The 19,909-nt window shown below is 40.9% G+C and overlaps 1 protein-coding gene across 1 annotated transcript in view; it reads left to right on the top strand.

Moving 5' to 3' along the window:
• The first annotated feature begins 312 nt into the window (after window positions 1-312).
• LOC131265130 (uncharacterized) overlaps window positions 313-19,909 on the top strand; it is an 82,623-nt gene continuing 63,026 nt past the window's right edge. Inside the window, exon 1 of the mRNA XM_058267392.1 lies at window positions 313-451. Within this exon, the coding sequence (XP_058123375.1) occupies window positions 313-451 (139 nt within the window). The remainder of the gene's footprint in view (window positions 452-19,909) is intronic.

Raw genomic sequence — 19,909 nt, forward strand, 5'->3', positions numbered from 1 at the left:
CCATCCATCCCCCTCACAGAATGGGAGGAAACGTACAGGATGAGAAGGAAAATCCAACGCCAGGCGAATTGGTCACGTTCCAAGAACCCGAAGGACCGTCGGTTTAACGCTGGCGTGAAGCGTGAAACGGTGCACGTCCCGCTAACGGTGCGTGTCCCATTAGCATCGACGCGCGGCACTCTGGAGTTATTTATCTCGGTGCAGATGGTGCCATAAAACACAGAAACACACACACACACACACACGCACACTTTCCGCCCTGGAGTGAAAAGGAAATCAAGGAAAACTAAATATAAAACACACTTGCCGACAATGGGTGACGATGTCATATGCATCGACTCGGACGACGATGACGAGGATGATGTATCACACGCTGGAAGGACACTCGGAACACGTGCTTCCGCTGGTCGACGGTCCGGCGGTCGAGGATACTGGCAGCAACGGCGCAAAGGTGAGTGAGATATTATATGTGTTCTTAAACCCAAACTCTTACTTACACAAACCCCAAAAAAAGAACGTGTCTGAAACGTTGATCGCTTAAATGGATTTGATAGTAATTGGGAAATTTTGTTATTCTTTAGCTATTTTAGATACAAAATAGAATGAAGAGGGGATGGTTTCCTCTTGCCTTACTACAATTTAAATACATTATTAAAGCGGAATCTTTCGATGTATAAATATAAAAATAATTTTAATTCACATATTATATTTTAATGAATCAACATTATGCTAATTAAAACTGGTTTAATATGAAACTCCAGTTGGCGTTACGCAAATCATCTCAAAATGTTTAATATATTCAAATATTATGTTTGTTCACTAAAGGGTTAACAGGATTGCGAATGCATTTCCCATCCCGTCCCCGATTTTACGGTAGTTCGTTTTTACTCGGCGTGACCTTCACACTACGCGACTTTATTACCAACCCGCACACACACACACACTCCCCCAAATTCGATGTTCACACATGCAAGTCCTTGAGTTCCTTTCGCATCGACGCCAGCGTGGCGCGATGGATTCCCGTCACACAAACACACTCCCTTTTAACCGAACCTCTCGAACGCCTTCCGGAAGTTGTCGGTGCAACTTTAAACGCCAACGTCGTCGTCGTCCTCGTCGTCGTGAGGTTTCGCAGCAAGGAAGACCGGTTCCTCCGTCGGGCACGTCTTGCCATGCTGGCGCGTTTTTCCCGGCAATGGACTCGGGACTGTCTTACATAACCTCAAAGTTGTGCAGGCCCTGGAAGCGCCAGCAGTCGGATTGAAAGATGAAAATCGTTGCCTCGTCCCAGGAAGAAAATGGTTATTTTTTGTCAATTACAATTTCCTCGACCGCCGGCTCGGGTTTTTCCGGAAAAGTGGAAAACCTCACCCATCCCGTTCATGCTCTCCGTTCACACTCTTCGCCGCCGGCACAGATACTATCGCGATAACCGCTGGGACTTTTTTTTTCGGAAGACGACTTTTCTCTTTTTCCCGTCTCTCAGTACCCGAAACTTGACTGCAGAAAATGCACCTCTAACGAAGTATTTCTATGTTTGTGGTCCCGTTTCTGGGCGTGCTCGAATTGTTGTGTATCGAAACCGGGAATCCCCACTCCGGGAAATGAACGATGCTTGATGTACGTTGGAAAATATTTGGTGTTTTTTTTTCAATTGAATTTTTATTCTGTTTAGGTGCTTTGTAAAATTATCACTTCAATCACGGTTCGACTCGCAGGAAATCAATCAAGCTTTTATTATTGAACAAGCATAAATATCACCAGGGAAGGGCCAAAAAGTATGTTCTGTAGACGAAGAAATACACATAATGTGTTTAGGAACATGTTTAAACTAATTTTGAATTGCGTGTAAAAATGAAGTGTTATTTTTTCTATACAAAACCATAACACATCTGACATTCATTGAAAATTTATTAAACACATTGCTAGTTAAATGCTGCATACCGCTAAATAATTGAATTATAAAGGTATACAGATATTTCAAGAGTTTTTAAATTTTAGAGAGTTGGATATTTGTGATTTAATTGTTGAATGATTAACATTTTTTCCAATCTTTTTTCCTTCTCTTTATCGTTGAAAATGATTCGATGATTAAGTGTGTTAACTTTACAAGTTCTAAAAAAAAATCTGATCCATAATGGGGATTTTAGATTCATATTTATAAGCTAAAAAAAGATACTTAATGTACCTGCTAAATGAATGCTCAAGGTACACCTTTTAAAGCAGAACATTTTTCCTTTTACAATGTTCATAGACTAGTGAAGAAAGCCCTCATACTTTTTGTAAAATATGTTCATTGTAATAGTATAAGTTTGAGATTTTATTTAGCTACTTAGGACGAAGGGCATTTTTATCGTTGTTCCGGTAGGTCACGTGAAATGCTTGCTCGTCCTTGCGTGCACCGTGGCCACATCCTTTTCCATGTGTCACAACATGTTCGCACGTACCGTTTACACAAGAACAACGAAGGGGTCGGTCGCATTATAATGTGGCCCAACGGAAATACACTCGATTGCAAACGGTCCGCGCTGTCGTCGTGTGTCCTGTTCTCCCCCACCGGTTGACAATCGCTTGTGCATCAGGAATCTAATACGCACTGCACCGCGCTCGAGGTCCCCGTTTTTTAAAGCAGCACGCCATCCATTAGTGGCCTGTTTGTACAAGCCCTTGTTTGAACATCCGACTGATGCGTCGTTTCGGAGCACGAAACGGGCCAGCAAAAACGAACTGGGCACATTAGGAAACTACTAAATCCACCGCAAACAGCTGAACGCGAACGGGGTAATATAATAAGTGGGAGGGAAAAAAAACTTCAATCATCGGCGTCAAGGAGGGGGGAGGGAGTTTTGTGCTTTTGCGTGGTATTTGCCGCTGAGGAATGTCACTCGAAGGAAATTGCAATTGATTGTGAGCGTGTCCGGACGTTTTTCTGCGCCCATCTTCGTTGTCGCTCCGTTTCGATGATATGACTTTCGGGCGGATCGGGGGGGGGGGAGGGTTTCGGCTGGCTTTGTGCCGTTGTGCGTTGTGCACGGTCATGCAACATAAATCAGCATCAGTGAGCGCTGAATGGTTGACGTGAACGCGTTCGGGAAGAAAGATTTTAGATGCCTTCCCCCGGCAGCCCCGACACTTCCAAAATGTGACCGCATAAAGTTTTCCCCCAAAGTGCTTGTTTTAATGGCGCTGCGAACTAATGTGTCTTCCGCCGGTCGGTGAGGGATTACACCCGGGGCACACCAACCCCGACCATAACGAGCATTCCGCTCACAACTGTCAAGCTCGGCTGTAAATAGTGGAAGTCATCGGTTCCGGTGACCGGTGGTGGTTGTATTTGATTTTCCCACCTCATCGTCATTAGGGTGAAACTCGTCTTTTTCTCTGCCAGTTTTATTCCTCCCGACGGTTGAAAAGGTGCTTACTTTAAAGCGCTGTCCATCTTTTCCATCCCGTCGACCGATGTGACGACAAAGAACTCGGTTGAGGTTAGGTCTTGATGAGCGAACCGGCGCATCATTGCATCACGATCGTTGTGATAGCTATTTCCGGTCGGTGTCGGTTCCGGTTGCCGTGCGGAATGAGTTTTCGTTTGTGTGCAAGAATCACCCCCCCCCCCCCCCCCCAGCACATTCGATTTAGCCAGCACCCGTACAAGGCACCAGGCGCCTCCATCCAGTGACGAACCCGATTTCGATCAATAATACCAGGATAATAGAATGGGGGAACTTCCCCTGGCTCCTCGCCACCGACAATGCTTTATGGGCTGTCGTCTTGAGCGATGGTGATTTATGGACAAGTTTATGTGCAACCATCACCACCACCACCACACACTGTGTGACCTTCCCTGTCTTTCCTTTCTCCCGCAGCGATATATTAAATATTAATGGCTTGTCGAATGCATTTTCTTCGGAGCAGTTTTTTTTGCGCCCGCTTTCTCCTCCCTTATCTCTCGCTGCGTGTCACCACGTGGGTCTCCCTTTTTGGATGCAGTTTTAGAATAGTCAGCATTTTTGACCGCCCCCAGCATACAGAAAGGGCCTTCTTTTTGTGGTTTCACCCGGAGCGACCGGGCGGGATCGATGCTAACGACGACCACCAACAAAATAAAAAAAACGGGCCAGAAAGCGTTTTGTGTGCTTACATACTCCACTTTGCATTCTTCTTAGTTCCTTCATGTAGTATGGGGCTTTACCCCCCGATGTTGCACTTGCACTCTTGCCCAATGCAGATTTTATGTGCGATACAAATAAATCATTGGGGTGGATAGGTTGAAACCTTTTTTTTCGTTCAAGTTTGACGTTTTGCATTTTCCCGTTTTTTTTTGCATATCTCATTTAAAAGCATTGAGCAAAGCTAATGATATATTCTAGCATTTTTTTTTTGTTCAACTTCACCCGTTCTATTTATGTGATTGCTTCGGCTATTGGCAGAGGGTGGCGGTCTTTTGGTCAAGAGTTGCAAGCGCACTGGACCTTAACTTTTCAAATTCATTTATCACGACAAACCGCTGCCCTGCCCTGCCCTACGGTGATCCCGGATTCGTGATACTGCAATTAAATATGCGATATTTAAATACAAAGGCACGAAGGTTTGCAATGGGAAGCGTTTCCCTTTTCGGTGACCTTTGTGTATTCTTTGTTGCGCTTTATTTTCTGTTTACATTTAATTAGCTGATGTGGCGTAAAGTGGTTTCATTAAATGCAGTTGAATGCTTTCGCTAGCACGAAACCAGAAACGTATTACTTGAAGTTGCTGAAAAAAGCTAGAAACTAAATGAAGAAATGATTTTCAGCGATTTCAAATGAAAGTTTTATGCTTACCAGAGTACAAATTACACTTCAAATTGATTTATGCCATCGAATCGAATGTTTTTAACTGTCCTTTTCCATGCATTCGCTATTAAATATCGCGTGCCGCCTTTCGTACATTACAACCACTTCTCTCTTATGCATAATTTGATGCAGTTTAATTAAAAACACGCCGTAACTCTGGCATCAAAAGGATCTCATTTGTCCATTTTGAAATTTTAATAAACGTTTAATTACATACGAGAAGGTATTTAAAACGGATTTTTTCCGCAAACAGAGTATAAAATTATTTGCATAAAGTGAGACTTTGCTCGAGTCCAAGAAAAAAGCGGCAATGGATCACTCTTTTATACCTGTCATGTTTTTTTGTGCTATTTTACATCAATTTAAGAACTTTCAACCAATAAACCACTTTTTAGTTTAAACCAAAAGAGTTTTCAAATCAAATTCCGTTCGGGTGATAGTGTAACTGCAAGGAAAGTGTAAAAAACTCTTCATAAACTTTCTAGCTTTACTCATGTTGTATGCTAAAAAAAGAAAATTTTACCTCAATTTCGTTTTTGCCTTTGAAGAAACCCATTCGGTTGAACGTGACTAATGGACTCCAGAAAAGTTCGGTAATAGTTGCAAGAACACACGAACCGTAGCAATCAGTTTCCGGTTTAATAGTTAGCACGTATCATCCTTTCGCGCACGTTTCCGAAACAATCCCTATTGTGCCTTTTTTTTTTTTGGTACACGATTTCTCATTGTACCACAGCGTACTTAACCTCGCCGGGACTAAATACACTTCCGGTGGACTGGGCTGAAACACCGTAGCTAAACGAGCCGACAATAACGCGGCACCGAAAAGCGATGTGAAATGTGGGTTCGGTGGAGGGAAAGGAGGAAAACATCCACCGACTCGGTTGCACTTCCGGTCTGATCGTGGGCAATAAATGGAGCTCGCCGATGTCAACTAAATAGTTTCCGGTTGCATCAAGAAATATTTCCCTGTGTGTCACTTTATCCTGCGGTCGTTGTGCTGTCCTTTTCTTTTTTTTTTGCGCTTTCCGTCTCCCTCCCGTCTCCGTTTATGTATCGTGAATTTCGAATTTGTTGCCGTTGCTTTCTGCCGCCGGGGGGAACTCGGGAATGGAGGTAAATAAAAGTAATCGACACGCCGGTCACATTCCGACGGGTAGTGTTATTATGCCGTAGAAAACCGTCCGACGGGTCGCGAACTGAAATCGAAATCTCCGTGATGGGGGAAGAAACCTGGAATGCGCTCCGGGAACCGGCAGGGTGGCAGCCGACTCAACTAAATTAGAAGCAATACACAGTTGCACACTACCCCGACATCATCGTGCCGGAATGCCGGGCTGGAATTCGGCCAACACATAAAACCGCGGTATTTCATTATCGGTGAGTTTATTTTGAAAGTATTCGAGTGAGTTCTCTGCACGCTTACGTAATTCTGCACTATCTCTTGGGTTGATCTTCGTCCTCGTCCGGTTACAATTTGCGTGATTAAGATACATCTTTTTTCGTGTAAAATCAAAACTTATTTGTTGAAGTACATACAAGAACACATTTTCATTCGTTGTTTCGTGAATAAGCTATGTGTTCAGGTTTACTTTATGCAGTTACATAGAATGTTTTTATGACTTTGAGAAATTTCAACTAGTAAAGATTTTTTTTTCAAAGTCCTAACTTCGCGCATTGGTGCTACTTTAAAACTAAGAATAAGGATATGAGCTTGATTACATGAAAGTGTTCATATTTTAATCTTGGAAGGAGAAAAAAAACCCGCTCAAACGACGTGCTAGTTGGAAGCACAATTTCGAAGCATGGTTGTAGTTGGTTTTTCCGAGTACGATACTCTGTAAACTATTCGTCACACATTGGCTAATACATTGTGATTAAAAAAAGTGCACAGATATGAATCTGGCGATAAAAAAATTTAACAATATGTGCCAATATCATACGCGGGTTAGTTTGAAACACGACTTCGAAACATCATTGTTGCTGATTTTATCTTATGTACTAGAAATGTGCGCCATTTCACACCCTCGGCAGTTGGAAAATATCGCCCGTTCAAATGACTGCAATAGGAAAAGGGAGGAAGAAATCAATTGAATAAAATGGGACACGGTATGTGTGCCTAAGTTTTATATATGGTATACGTACGCATCAAAACAGCTGGCAAACCACCATGCTCCCCGAAAAATTGTCGCACAACTATTGTCATCTACGTGATCAAATGTAGAGAACTCCATTCCATTATGGTTGTACAATGAGTCACCAGCGGTTCCTGAATACTTTCTCACGGTGAGCTTGTATTTTTCCACCTCGCTCGCAATCTTGAATTCATCATAAAGCGCATAGGCTGAGTTTCCTTCGAAATCTTCCAACAGCACCAACAGCTCGTGTCTTCCTGATCTCGTCATAATATGAAGCTTCTCCAAACCAAGCCAGTGCTCTCCATTAATGTCTCCGAATCCATGCTTGTACATCGTCCAATTTTTATAAAAATCGACGGACCCATCCATCCGTCGCTGGAACACGGTCCAGCCGCCGTCGAGGTTGAATTTTTTATCGAAGTAACAAAGCACCAAGAAAGGCTTTGAAATGTTCCCATGAGGACTAATGTAAAAAGTATCGGTGGAGTTAGATTTGACCCGATCACATGATTTTGGCAGCAGCTCGCTGCTCATCGCGCCAAGTGTTTTTCTAATGTCTTCATTCTGTTTTTCCATTCTGTTTTCTTGTTCTTGCATCTTTTGTTCAACATGAACTTTAATTTCCTCCAGCTGTTCCGTATGGTACTCAAGCGACAGTTGCAGATTGTCCAAGATTTCCTTGCGAAAATTGATCATAGCATGAACGATCGCTTCCATCACGGTTGGCATGTCGGCTGTAGCTTTTCCTTCTGATGTCCATCCTAAGCACATCAAACTGCACAGAATCACACACAACAACGCTCTTTTTATCGACATATTTCACAAACTTCACTCCAGAATTTTCCGTGGAGTCTGTCGAAGATTCTACAAACAACTAAATTTTTAAAGAAACCTTGCTCGAGAAACAGACTATCGAAATTGTGCGTTCATTTACATCAACGTTCACAAAAACTATCCATTGATAATGATCGAACGAGCAAATTTTGCTATGGGTTTCACGAAGTTGTTCTCAAAAAAACTTGTTTGTTGTTCATAACCGATATAGATATACTTATAGTTTGTTTCGCTTGTATGTTTCTTATCGTTTCAATTATACTTTTGTTTCCAAAACAAATTAGTTTTTGTTAATCTAAAATAGGTTAGTCACACGATCATAATCAAAACTGGATTTCCATTCGCCTCATTTCTGTACAAAAAACAGGGGCTTATGTACGTTACCACTTCGTCAGATTTCCTTGTAGATTTTTTATAGCTTTTTTTTATCTCCACTTTGCCGTCTTACTAATTTATTTCATGAGTAATGGTTTGAATGACTTTCTGCTGCTGTGCGAGAAGTGGTTCATCAGGTATCTTTTCTTATGCGTTGGTGTATTGACCGTCTTCGGTCATTCCCTGGCTGTTAACACCTTGCCGTCCGGATACACGCTACGATTGAATGAATCCTCATCGGTTTTCATCCGATCACATCATTTTGGTGTGCTGTCAACGCTTCCACCTGACACGCGCCACAGCTTACTGGACGTAAACAAACATCAAATGGAATATAAAAAAAAATCACTGGACGCGTTGCTGTACGTACGTAAATTCGTGTAAAGAAAGAAAAAGAATGATTAAACAGGACGGCCGGATACAGAGGACCTGGTGCAAACGGGCCGGTCGTAATGCGTTGCGACACCGTGAATTGTGCGGACGTCAAGGTGTTAAGGATTTACTATATTTTTTCGTACGAGATAAATATTTATTTCACTTTATTTTGACCAGACTCTTAGGTAACAAAACAAATAAATTCCACTTAATTAGAAGCAGCGAGGGCTGATAAAATTCGAAGATTTGAATCCTACGGTTTGCAAATGCCATCCGAGAGTTAGTTAAAGGGACGACTTCGAAACATCATTGATACTAATTTCAACGAATGATGATGTCCTCGAAATGTGCTCCAGTTCACATCATTTTGTTTATGGTAACCGTTTTGAAAATAAGTTTGTTCATCAATTTTGTTTGTTCGTTCCATACGCTACGTGATAATGATCGAACGAGCAAATTATGCTATGGGCTTCGCGCAGTTGTTCTCAAAAAAACTTGTTTGTTGTTCACAACCTAGTAGCTTTGTTTGTTTGGTTTGGCTCAGCTGTTTTGCCATTGCATAATTTTCTATAATAACATTCATGTAATCTAGAATAATACAAATACACATTTTGCAGGTGATAGGTGATCCACAATGTTCTTTTATCCCAGAGGGATTGTTTCAATCATATTATGAGACGTTTTTTTTTTCGATCGAGACATCTATTTATTTCACTTTATTTCGTCTGGTAGATACATTTAGTTTACAGAACAGAGCTAGCAAAGAAAAACGAAGGTATAATACTGCGATTTGCCAAAGACAGAGTGTTAGTTAGAGGCACGACTGCGAAACATCATCGTTGCTGATTTCAACGAGTACGAATGTTGAAATGTGGCCCAACTCACTCCCCATTGCTTATGGTCACCTTTTATAAAATATGGCCCGTTCAAATGGCTGCAATAGAAAAGAATGAAAAACACATTTGTATGAGTTGGGATACGATATGTGAGCATACGTATTACATGTGCTTTACATACGATTTCCAAGCGGATCCAAACCACCATGCTCCTTTATATCTTCTAGCAAGGTTGCCACTGTTGTTATCATTATCTTGATCAAATGTTGTAAACTTCCTACCATTATAGTATTCTAACGAATCACCAGCAGTTCCCGAATACTTTCCCACGGTGAGCATGTACTTTTCCACTTCGCTCGCAATCTTGAATCTTTATTTTTATAAATCTCAGTTTCAAAGTCCCGTGATGAGATGAGGCAATAAACCCTACATTATTACAGTGCACGTGAAGCATGCTTTTTACAATCTGACTCTAAGTGGAAACGGGACTCGAACACGGGTTTACCAAGAGCGAAGCCGTAGTCTTGCCGAGGAACCATAGCACAAGTTAGAAATAGTGAGGAAATATCGCTACTTGAATGGCAAACGTAGATATTGAAGAAAAATTTTATTTCGTACTATAAAAGATTTCCCCATCCGGGATTCGAACACCAAACCTCTGATGCAAGGCTCGAGCACCACTACCAGTACACCAGTTGTACGAGTGGATAGCATAGGGAAAATACAGGTATATATGGCTATGTGAATAAATTGAACCACCAAGCTGTTAATTTAATAGTGGTTATGATAATTTGAAATCTATGTAACAAAATATGATCAGATTTGAAAAAGTACATTAAATATTCAAAAAAAATCATGAAAAAAATTTTTTAAAACCGTCAACAAAATAGTTTTTCCTAGCCTAGATTCGAACTCCGATCCTCCGGAACAACACCCATGCACTTTGCCCCCTAGACTATTGATGAAAGAAAATTTCCGTGTGATATCACAGCTACTAATATGTCTGCAGGCAATCTGAATGTAGCACTGAAAATGAACCAAGAATAAAAACTTTAGTCACATTTTTCCTCCCCGAGCTTCGCCGGGGCTTCGAGCTAGTTGATCATAAAGCGCATAGGCTGAGTTTCCTTCGAAATCTTCCACCAGCACCAACAGCTCGTGTCTTCCTGATCTCGTCATAATATGAAGCTGCTCCAAACCAAGCCAGTGTTCTCCATTGACATCTCCGAACCCATGTTTGTACATCGTCCAGTTGCGGAAAAAATCGACGGACCCATCAATCCGTCGATGGAAGACGGTCCAGCCTCCGCCGTAAAGGGACCTGATGTTTATCGCATTAAGTGTTTTCCCAAATTCCTGCATTTGTGCGTTACATTTATCAAGAAGGGTTTTTGTCTCCTCCTGGAGCATTTTGTTAGACTCTCGAAGTTCTTTAAACCTTGATTCACTCTCGGTTTTCATCCATTTTTCTTGATCTTGCACCGCTTGTTCAACATGAACTTTGATTTCCTCCTTGTGGTACGCAAGCAACTCTTTTGCTGTTTGCAACAATTTTGCTGTTGATTTAATTTGCGATTTATCTCATCGCGAAGTTCTATCAGCTTATATTCCGTATGCTGTTTTATTTCCTCCAGCTGCTCCGTGTGGTACTCGAGTGACAATTGCAGATTGTCCAATATTTCCTTCCGAAAATCAATCATTGCGCGAACGATCGCTTCCATTACGGTTGGCAGTAGCTTCTCCTTCTGCAGTCCATCCTAAGCGCACCAAATTGCACAGAATCACAAATAACAACCCTCTTTTCATCGACATGTTTCACCAATGTCACTCCAAAATTTTCCGTAGAGTCCGTCGAAGGTTCTACAAACAACTGAACATAGCATTTTGAACAAAATATTGTTTGAGTAACGAACGATCGTGCCCTTTGGTGCGTTCATTTACATCAATGTTCACAAAAACTCCATTGATAATGATTCTAAAATGAGCTAATTTTTCAATGGGTTTCGATCAGTTGTTCTCACAAAATTTGTTTGTTGTTCACAGCCGACATGTTTTTTTTTATATTTTATTTTGCTCTTATTTTTCATAGTGTTGAATCATACTTTTGTTTGCAAAAATTAAAAGTAGTAATCATGGTTCATTGCAAATATTTTTATAGGTTTTGAATGTTTCACCTCTTTTATTTATTCCATGAATAATGATTTTAATGCCTTTCTGCTGATGTACGAGAACTGATTTCTCAAAGAATGTTCACCGGGTATTTTTTCTTATTCTTTAGTTTAACGATAGTCTTTGGTCATTTCCTTGCTGTTAAGGATTTACTAGACTTTTTCTCTTCGCAAACGTGGACAGTCAGCCATCTCTTATAGGGGAAAATCCAGTTTCAGTTGGTGTGCAGATAAGCTATAGTTCCTTACTTGTTTGTGATTTCCACCCAACAAGCTTTACTTGGATTAGCTTTTCTGAACTTTGATATAATTGGCATTCTTTTTATCAATAGGTTTGTAAGTAAATGTTTAAAAGTATTTGAAAAAAAATTTACCACAAACCATATCATTCCGTTTGTTTGTTCGTTCCATACGCTACGTCATAGTTATGTTTGATTTTGCTCAGCTGTTTTTCCATTGCATAATTTTCTGCAATGTTACATGAATGTTATCTTGAATTATAGAAATACAAATTGTGCAGGTCATGGTTGATCCACAATGTTCCTTTAACGTAGAGGGATTGTTTCAATCATACTATGAGATGTTGTTTTTTAATTGCGATAATTATTTATTTCACTTTATTTAGTTTACAATACAATGAAATTGAGTAAAATTTCGGCACTTAACTAGAAACAGTGAGGGCAAAGAAAAACGAAGATTTTAATCCAACGATTTGCAAATGCCATCCGAGAGCTAGTTAGAGCCACGACTGCGAAACATCATTGTTGAAGATTTCAACGAGTAGAAACATCGAAACGAGTTCCAACTCACTCCCCATTGCTTATGGTCACCGTTTAAAAAATATGGCGCGTTCAAATGGCTACAATAGAAAAAAAACATTTGCATGAGTTAGGACACGATATGTGTGGCTACGTTTCAAATGTGGTATACATACGATTCCCACATGAGTTTAAACCACCATGCTCCTGATAGTTCGCTAGCAATGTTGTAGTTTAATTTATCATTATCTTGATCAAATGTTGAGAACTTCATTCCATTATGGCCTTTCAACGAGTCACCAGCGGTTCCAGAATAGTTTCCCACGGTGAGCTTATACTTTTCCTCCTCGCTCGCAATCTTAAAATCATCATAAAGCGCATAGGCTGAGTTTCCTTCGAAATCTTCCAACAGCACCAACAGCTCGTGTCTTCTGGATCTCGTCATAATATGTAGCTTCTCCAAACCAAGCCAGTGCTCTCCATTGACGTCTCCGAACCCATGTTTGTACATCGTCCAGTTGCGGTAAAATTCCACGGACCCATTAATCCGTCGCTGGAACACGGTCCAGCCGCCGCCGAGGTTGAAATTGTTATCGAAGTAACAGAGCACCAAGAAAGGCTGTGTAATTTTTCCAAGACGAGTAATATTTAAAGCACTAGTGTATTTAGATTTGACCCGATCACATGTTCTTGGAAGCAGCTCTCTGCTCATCGCGCCAAGTATGTTTCTAATTTCGTTGATTTCATTGTTCATTCTGTTTTCTTGTCCTTGCATCTTGTGTCCTACATTGACTTTGATTTCCTCCAACTGCTCCGTGTGGTACTCGAGCGACAGTTGAAGCTTGTCCAAGATTTCCTTGCGAAAATCGATCATTGCGTTAATGATCGCTTCCATCACGGTTGGCATGTCGGCAGTAGCTTCTCCTTCTGCTGTCCATCCCAAGCGCACCAAATTGCACAGAATCACATACAAAAACACTCTTTTTATCGACATATTTCACAAACTTGCTGTTATAGCAGTAACACAAGCACACTTCTAAGTTTAAGATTGTGGGTTGGGTTTTGCCACTAGTATGACTTAAGACTGTTTTGTGCAACCTTCTACAAAGAACTGAACTTGTTAAATTGAAGAAGTATCGCTTGAGTAACTAACGATTGTACCCTTTGGTGCGATCATTTGCTTCAACGTTCACAACAAATTTCCATTAATAATTTTCCTAGAATGAGCTCGTTTTGCTATGGGTTTTTAGTAGTTGTTCTCACAAAAATTTGTTCACAGTCAATATGGATGTATTTATATTTAGCTACGCTTTCATCTTTCATAGCGTTTGAATCATACTTCTCATTATAAAAAATGCAAAATGTCACGCTAAAAATCTGACGCTGCAATGATGACGCTTGTTGGGTGATCGTCGAAACCGAGCTGAAGCGAATGCTCACAGCTACGGTGCGGAACGGCAAAGTAGGCAAGATAATTCCGTAGTAGAAGTTCTGTAAACAACTGATTTGTATTTTCTGCTTTCTCTGGATCACTGTGTTCACTCGTTGGTGGTTTCCTAGGTTGTGTTTTTTCCTTTGAAGGAAACACTCTTTTCATGCTAAACTAGCCGAGTTGCGCCTGAGGCGAGTTAGACCAAGCTACTTCGAGTACCCTATCTTTCCCCGGGCGAGCTATGAGTCCCTTCCTCCCTGAGACGTTTTCCTTGCTAGCTTTCAACACTCATGTACCATTCAACAACGCTCCTACTTGGATAATCTGACGCATTAAAATTTATGCAATGTATGGACATTCTTGATACGCTCATCCCATTGCATTGCATTGTCCGCCATAGCAATCACCTTCCTTGGGGAAAATGGGAGGATCACTATCGCATCCACAGTTAACCTGAGCAAATCTGCTCGATCGGAGAAAAGGAAAACCGGTTTTTCGAACTAGTAAACGGTTTTCTCAATTGCTCTGCTATGGTAAAGCCATAAGTCAGCCGTTAGACCAATATTGTATCAGAATACACTGGATAAGAATTAGAAACTTCGGGCCTTTTAATCCAGTTTGTTTCGAAAAACTAATAGTTTTATTTATGGTTCATAATAGATTTTTTATATTTTTTTTATGTTTCACATTACTCATTTCTTTCATGATTAATGATTTTTATGCCTTTCTGCTGCTGTGCGAGAAGTGGTTTCTCAAAAAATATTTATCTGGTATCTTTTTTTATTCTTTGGTTCAACCACCGTCTTCGGTCACTCCCTGGCTGTTAATGACTGACTAGACTTTTTCTCTTCGCACATGTGGACGGTCAGCCATCTCTTACAGGGAAAAGTCCAGTTTCAGTTTTTTTCAGTTCAGCTTTTTTGTGATTTCCACCCAATAAGCTTTACTTGGATTATTTTTTCTTAACTTTGATATAATTAGCGTTGATGTTATAAATAGGTTTGTAAGAAAATTAAAAGTATTAGAAAAATAATTTACGACAAACCGTATCATTCCGTTTGTTTGTTCGTTCCATACGCTACGTCATAGTTGTGTTTGATTTTGCTCAGCTGTTTTTCCATTGCATAATTTTTTACAATAATATTCATGTAATCTAGTATTATAGAAATACACATTTTGCAGGTCATGGTTGATGCAATGTTCCGTTTGCGTAAAGCAGCAGTTATCAGATGTTTGTTTTTCTCAATTGGAATAACTATTTATTTCGCTTTATTTCGTCCGATAAATACATTTCGTTTATAAAGAATGAAATTGAATCAAATTACTGCACTTATCTAGAAACAGTGAGGGAAAAGAAAAACGAAGATTAGAATCCTACGATTTGCCAAAGGCATCCAAGAGCTAGTTAGATGCACGATTACGAAACATCATTGTTGCTGATTTCAACGAGTACTTATAACGAAATGAGTCCCAAGCCACTCCCCATTGCTTATGGTCACCTTGTATAAAATATGGCCCGTTCAAATGACTGCAATAGAAAGGAAAGAAAAAAAAAACAAAAAGAAAGATTTCTATGAGTTAGGATACGATAGGTGTGTCTACGTTTTACATGTGGTATACGTACGGTATCGAAGAGTTTTGAAACCACCATGCTCCATTCCTGCTTCTAGCATAGTTGCCACTGAAGTTATCATTATCTTGATCAAATGTAGAGAACTCCATTCCATTATGGTATTTCAGTGAGTCACGAGCGGTTCCTGAATACTTTCCCACGGTGAGCTTATACTTTTCCACCTCACTTCCGATTTCAAATTCATCATAAAGCGCATAGGCTGAGTTTTCTTCGAAATCTTCCAACAGCACCAACAGCTCGTGTCTTCCTGATCTCGTCATAATATGAAGCTTCTCCAAACCAAGCCAGTGCTCTCCATTTACGTCTCCGAATCCGTGCTTGTACATCGTCCAGTTGCGGTGAAATTCGACGGAACCATCAACCCGTCGCTGGAACACCGTCCAGCCACCGCCGAGATTGAAGTTGTTATCGAAGTAACAAAGCACCAAGAAAGGTTTTTCAATGTTTCCATGAGGACTAATGTAAAAAGTATCAGTGTAGTTAGATTTGACCCGATCACATGATCTAAGGACTAACTCGCTGGTTATCTTATTTAGTGCTTTTTCAATATTTGTGATTTGTTGGGAAGTTTTGTTCGAGTCTCGTAGATCCTTGCATTTTGATTCATTTTCAATTTTCATTCGTTTTTCTTGTTCTTCCATCTTCTGTTCAATATGAACCTTGATTTCCTCCAGCTGCTCCGTGTGGTACTCGAGCGACAGTTGAAGATTGTCCAAGATTTCCTTGCGAAAATCGATCATAGCGTTAATGATCGCTTCCATCACGGTTGGCATGTCGGCTGTAGCTTTTCCTTCTGCTGTCCATCCTAAGCTCACTAAATTGCACAGAATCACACACAACAGCACACTTTTTAACAGCATGTTTTACAAACTTCACTCCAGAATTTTCCGTGGAGTCCGTCGAAGGGTCTACAAACAACTGAACGTGGCATTTTGAAGAAACATTGCTCGAGCAATAAACGATCGTTCTCTTTGGTGCGTTTTTTTACTTCAACGTTAACAAAAACTTTCCTATGATAATGATCCCAGAATGGGCAAAGTTTGTTACAGATTTTGAGCAGTTGTTCTCACAAAAACTCGTTTGTTGCTCACTGCCGAAATGAATATATTTACATTTTGCTATGCTTTATCTTTCATGGCGTGTGAGTCATACTTTTGTTTCCTAAAGCTACTATAGTTTAAACTATAGTTATTGCTATCAAAAATGGGTTAGTCACAAACTTGATTTCCATTTGGGTGATTTATGTACAAAAAAACCGAGGTTTACATATTTTACTCATTCGTCAGATTTCATAGTAGATGTTGTACAGGTTTTGATGTTTTACCTCCTTTTTTTAGCCTGACTTTCCTCCCGAGTTCTTCCATGAGTAATGATTTGAATGCCTTGCTGCTGCTGTGCGCGAAGTGGTTTCTCAAAAAATGTTCATCAGGTATCTTTTCTTATTCGTTTTTCGTGTTTGTCATGTGTGCTACAAGTTATTCTTAACTATGGTATGTTTAAACTAAGCAATATATCAGAAACTCTTTCACTCCCCATCGTAAGCACAACAAAACATACTGTGCGCCATTAAATATGTTATAAGCACATTTACGATCATTCAAACTAAAGTAAATTGCAGCCCCTATTCTGGGCCCGAACTTTCATCGTCGTGTTGTGGCAAATTCAATTGTCTCTTTTTATTGTACAGTGCAGGAAAATAAGGCTATAAAAATAATTAAACGGCCACCGTTGGAAGCAGTTGAACACAGGTGTACTCGAAGAACTGAGCGAGCATGAAGCATGTGAAAAATATGTTTCGTTAAGTTCGAGACGCTACGGAACGTGTTGCGCAGCTAAGCTATAGTTACTACTTTACTTGGAATAGCTTTTAGGATGTGTTTAAGATGATCGGATGATCGATTTATTACGTCCGTTCTCCTTGACGATCCAGTAGGAAGAGACCGTTTCATCTTCGTGATCTCTAATGACAAGTGCTGACGGAGAGTAGATGTCAAATACTCGGGTCACACCTGACCTTACCCGTTATACCAGTTATAACTAAAAGTTTAAAAATGTTAGAAAATTATTTTAATCAAAACCATACCTTTTCGTTTTTTCCATTCCATACGCTTCGTCATAGTAGATTGTTTTTGTTTTAATCAGCTGTTTTCCCATTTTGTAGTTGTCTACATTAATATTTATTGCACGAATTCTTTCAAAAATCATTGGATGATAACTATTTATTTCGCTTTATTTCGTCCGATAAATACATTTCGTTTACAAAACAATAAAATTGAATCAAATTACTGCATTTAACTAGCAACAGTGAGGGCAAAGAAAAACGAAGATAAGAATCCTGCGATATCCCAAAATTATCCGAGAGCTAGTTAGAGGCACGATTACGAAACATCATTGTTGCTGATTTCAACGAGTACTTATAACGAAATGAATCCCAACCTACTCCCCTTTGCTTATGGTTACCTTTTAGAAAATATAGCCCGTTCAAATGGCTGCAATAGAAAAGAAAGAAAAAAACATTTGTATGAGTTAGGACACGATATGTGTGACTACGCTTTACATGTGATATACATACGATTCCCAACCGACTCCAAACCACCATGCTCCTTTCCAGTATCTAGCAAGGTTGTCAATGGATTCATCATGATCTTGATCAAATGTAGAGAACTTCATTCCATTATGGTATGTCAACGAGTCACCAGCGGTTCCAGAATAGTTTCCCACGGTGAGCTTATACTTTTCCTCCTCGCTCGCAATCTTGAATTCATCATAAAGCGCATAGGCTGAGTTTCCTTCGAAATCTTCCAACAGCACCAACAGCTCGTGTCTTCCTGAACTCGTCATAATATGAAGCTGCTCCAAACCCAGCCAATGCTCTCCGTTGATGTCTCCGAATCCGTGTTTGTACATTGTCCAGTTACGGAAAAAATCGACGGACCCATCAATCCGTCGCTGGAACACAGTCCAGCTACCGCCGTAAAAGGACCTAATGTTTATCATATCGACTAGTTTTCCAACTTCTTTCATTCGCTTCTCTTGTTCTTGCATCTTGTGTTCCACATGAACTTTGATTTCCTCCAGCTGCTCCGTGTGGTACTCGAGCGACAGTTGCAGGTTGTCCAAGATTTCCTTCCGAAAATCGATCATAGCATGAACGATCGCTTCCATGACGGTTGGCATGTTGGCAGTAGCTTCTCCTTCTGCTGTCCATCCTAAGCGCACCACATTGGACATAATCACACACAACAGCGCACTTTTCATCGACATCTTTCACAAACTTTCATACTCCAGAATTTTGCGTGTAGTCCGTCGAAGATTCTAAAAAAACTACTGAAAGTAGCATTTTGAAGAAACATTGCTCGAGTAATGAACGTTCGAAATGGTACGCCTATTTACTTCAGCGTTCACAAAAACTTTCCATTGATAATGATCTTTGAATGAGTTATTTTTGCTATGGGTTGGTGGGCAGGGCCTTGTTTAATGTACACAGCCGATATAAATGTTCTTATATTTTGTTACGCTCTTATTTTTCAAAGCGTTTGAATCATACTTTTCTTTCTAAAACTACTAGTGTTTTTTCACCTGCAATGGGTTAGTCACACGATCATCATCAAACTGGATTTCCTTTTGCGTCATTTCTGTACCAAAAACCAGGGGTTTATGTACGTTACTCATTCGTTAGTTTTAATAAATTTTGTTATAGTTTTTGTCTGTTCTACCTCCTTTATTCTGCCTTACTCATTTATTCCGTGAAGTGATTTCTCAAAAAAATTGTACCAGGTCTTCTTCTTCTTCTTCACTGGCCCGCTCGCAGTTGAGCACGTCGTGCTGACATGGCCTGGTCACCAATCGCTTTCCAGGTCGCTCGGTCCATGGCTGCAGCCCTCCAACCCCGGTCGCATCCGATGTCCCGCAGGTTCTGCTCCACTTGGTCCATCCACCGAGCTCGCTGAGCTCCTCGTCGTCTCGTGCCGGGCGGGTCGCTGGTGAGCACCTTCTTGGTGGGGCATGAGTCCGGCATCCTCATGACATGCCCCAACCAACGAATCCTGCCGGCCTTCGCCACCGTCAGGATGTCCGGCTCGCCATACAGCTCAGCTAGCTCGTGGTTCATCCTTCTCCTCCACACGCCCTGCTCATACACGCCGCCAAAGATAGACCGGAGCACGCGCCGCTCGAAGACTGCGAGAGCGTTAGCGTCCTCCGTGAGCAGAGTCCAAGATTCATGCCCATAAAGGACGACCGGTCTAATCAGCGTGCGGTATATGGCACACTTAGTGCGTGGGAGAAGCCATCTGGACCTCAGGAGTTTGTGGAGCCCATAGTAGGCACGATTCCCCTGAACAATGCGCCTCCGGATTTCGCAGCTTACGTTGTTGTCCGGAGTTACGACAGTGCCAAGGTAGCAAAACTCCTCTACTACCTCGAGTTCGTCGCCGTCTACTGATACACTGCTCCCCAGCCTGGCTCTGTCACTGTCAGAGCCTCCGACGAGCAGGTACTTTGTTTTCGTCGCATTGATCATTAGTCC

Source organism: Anopheles coustani, chromosome 2 (genome assembly GCF_943734705.1).
Source record: "Anopheles coustani chromosome 2, idAnoCousDA_361_x.2, whole genome shotgun sequence".
Classification (NCBI taxonomy): Eukaryota; Metazoa; Arthropoda; class Insecta; order Diptera; family Culicidae; genus Anopheles; species Anopheles coustani.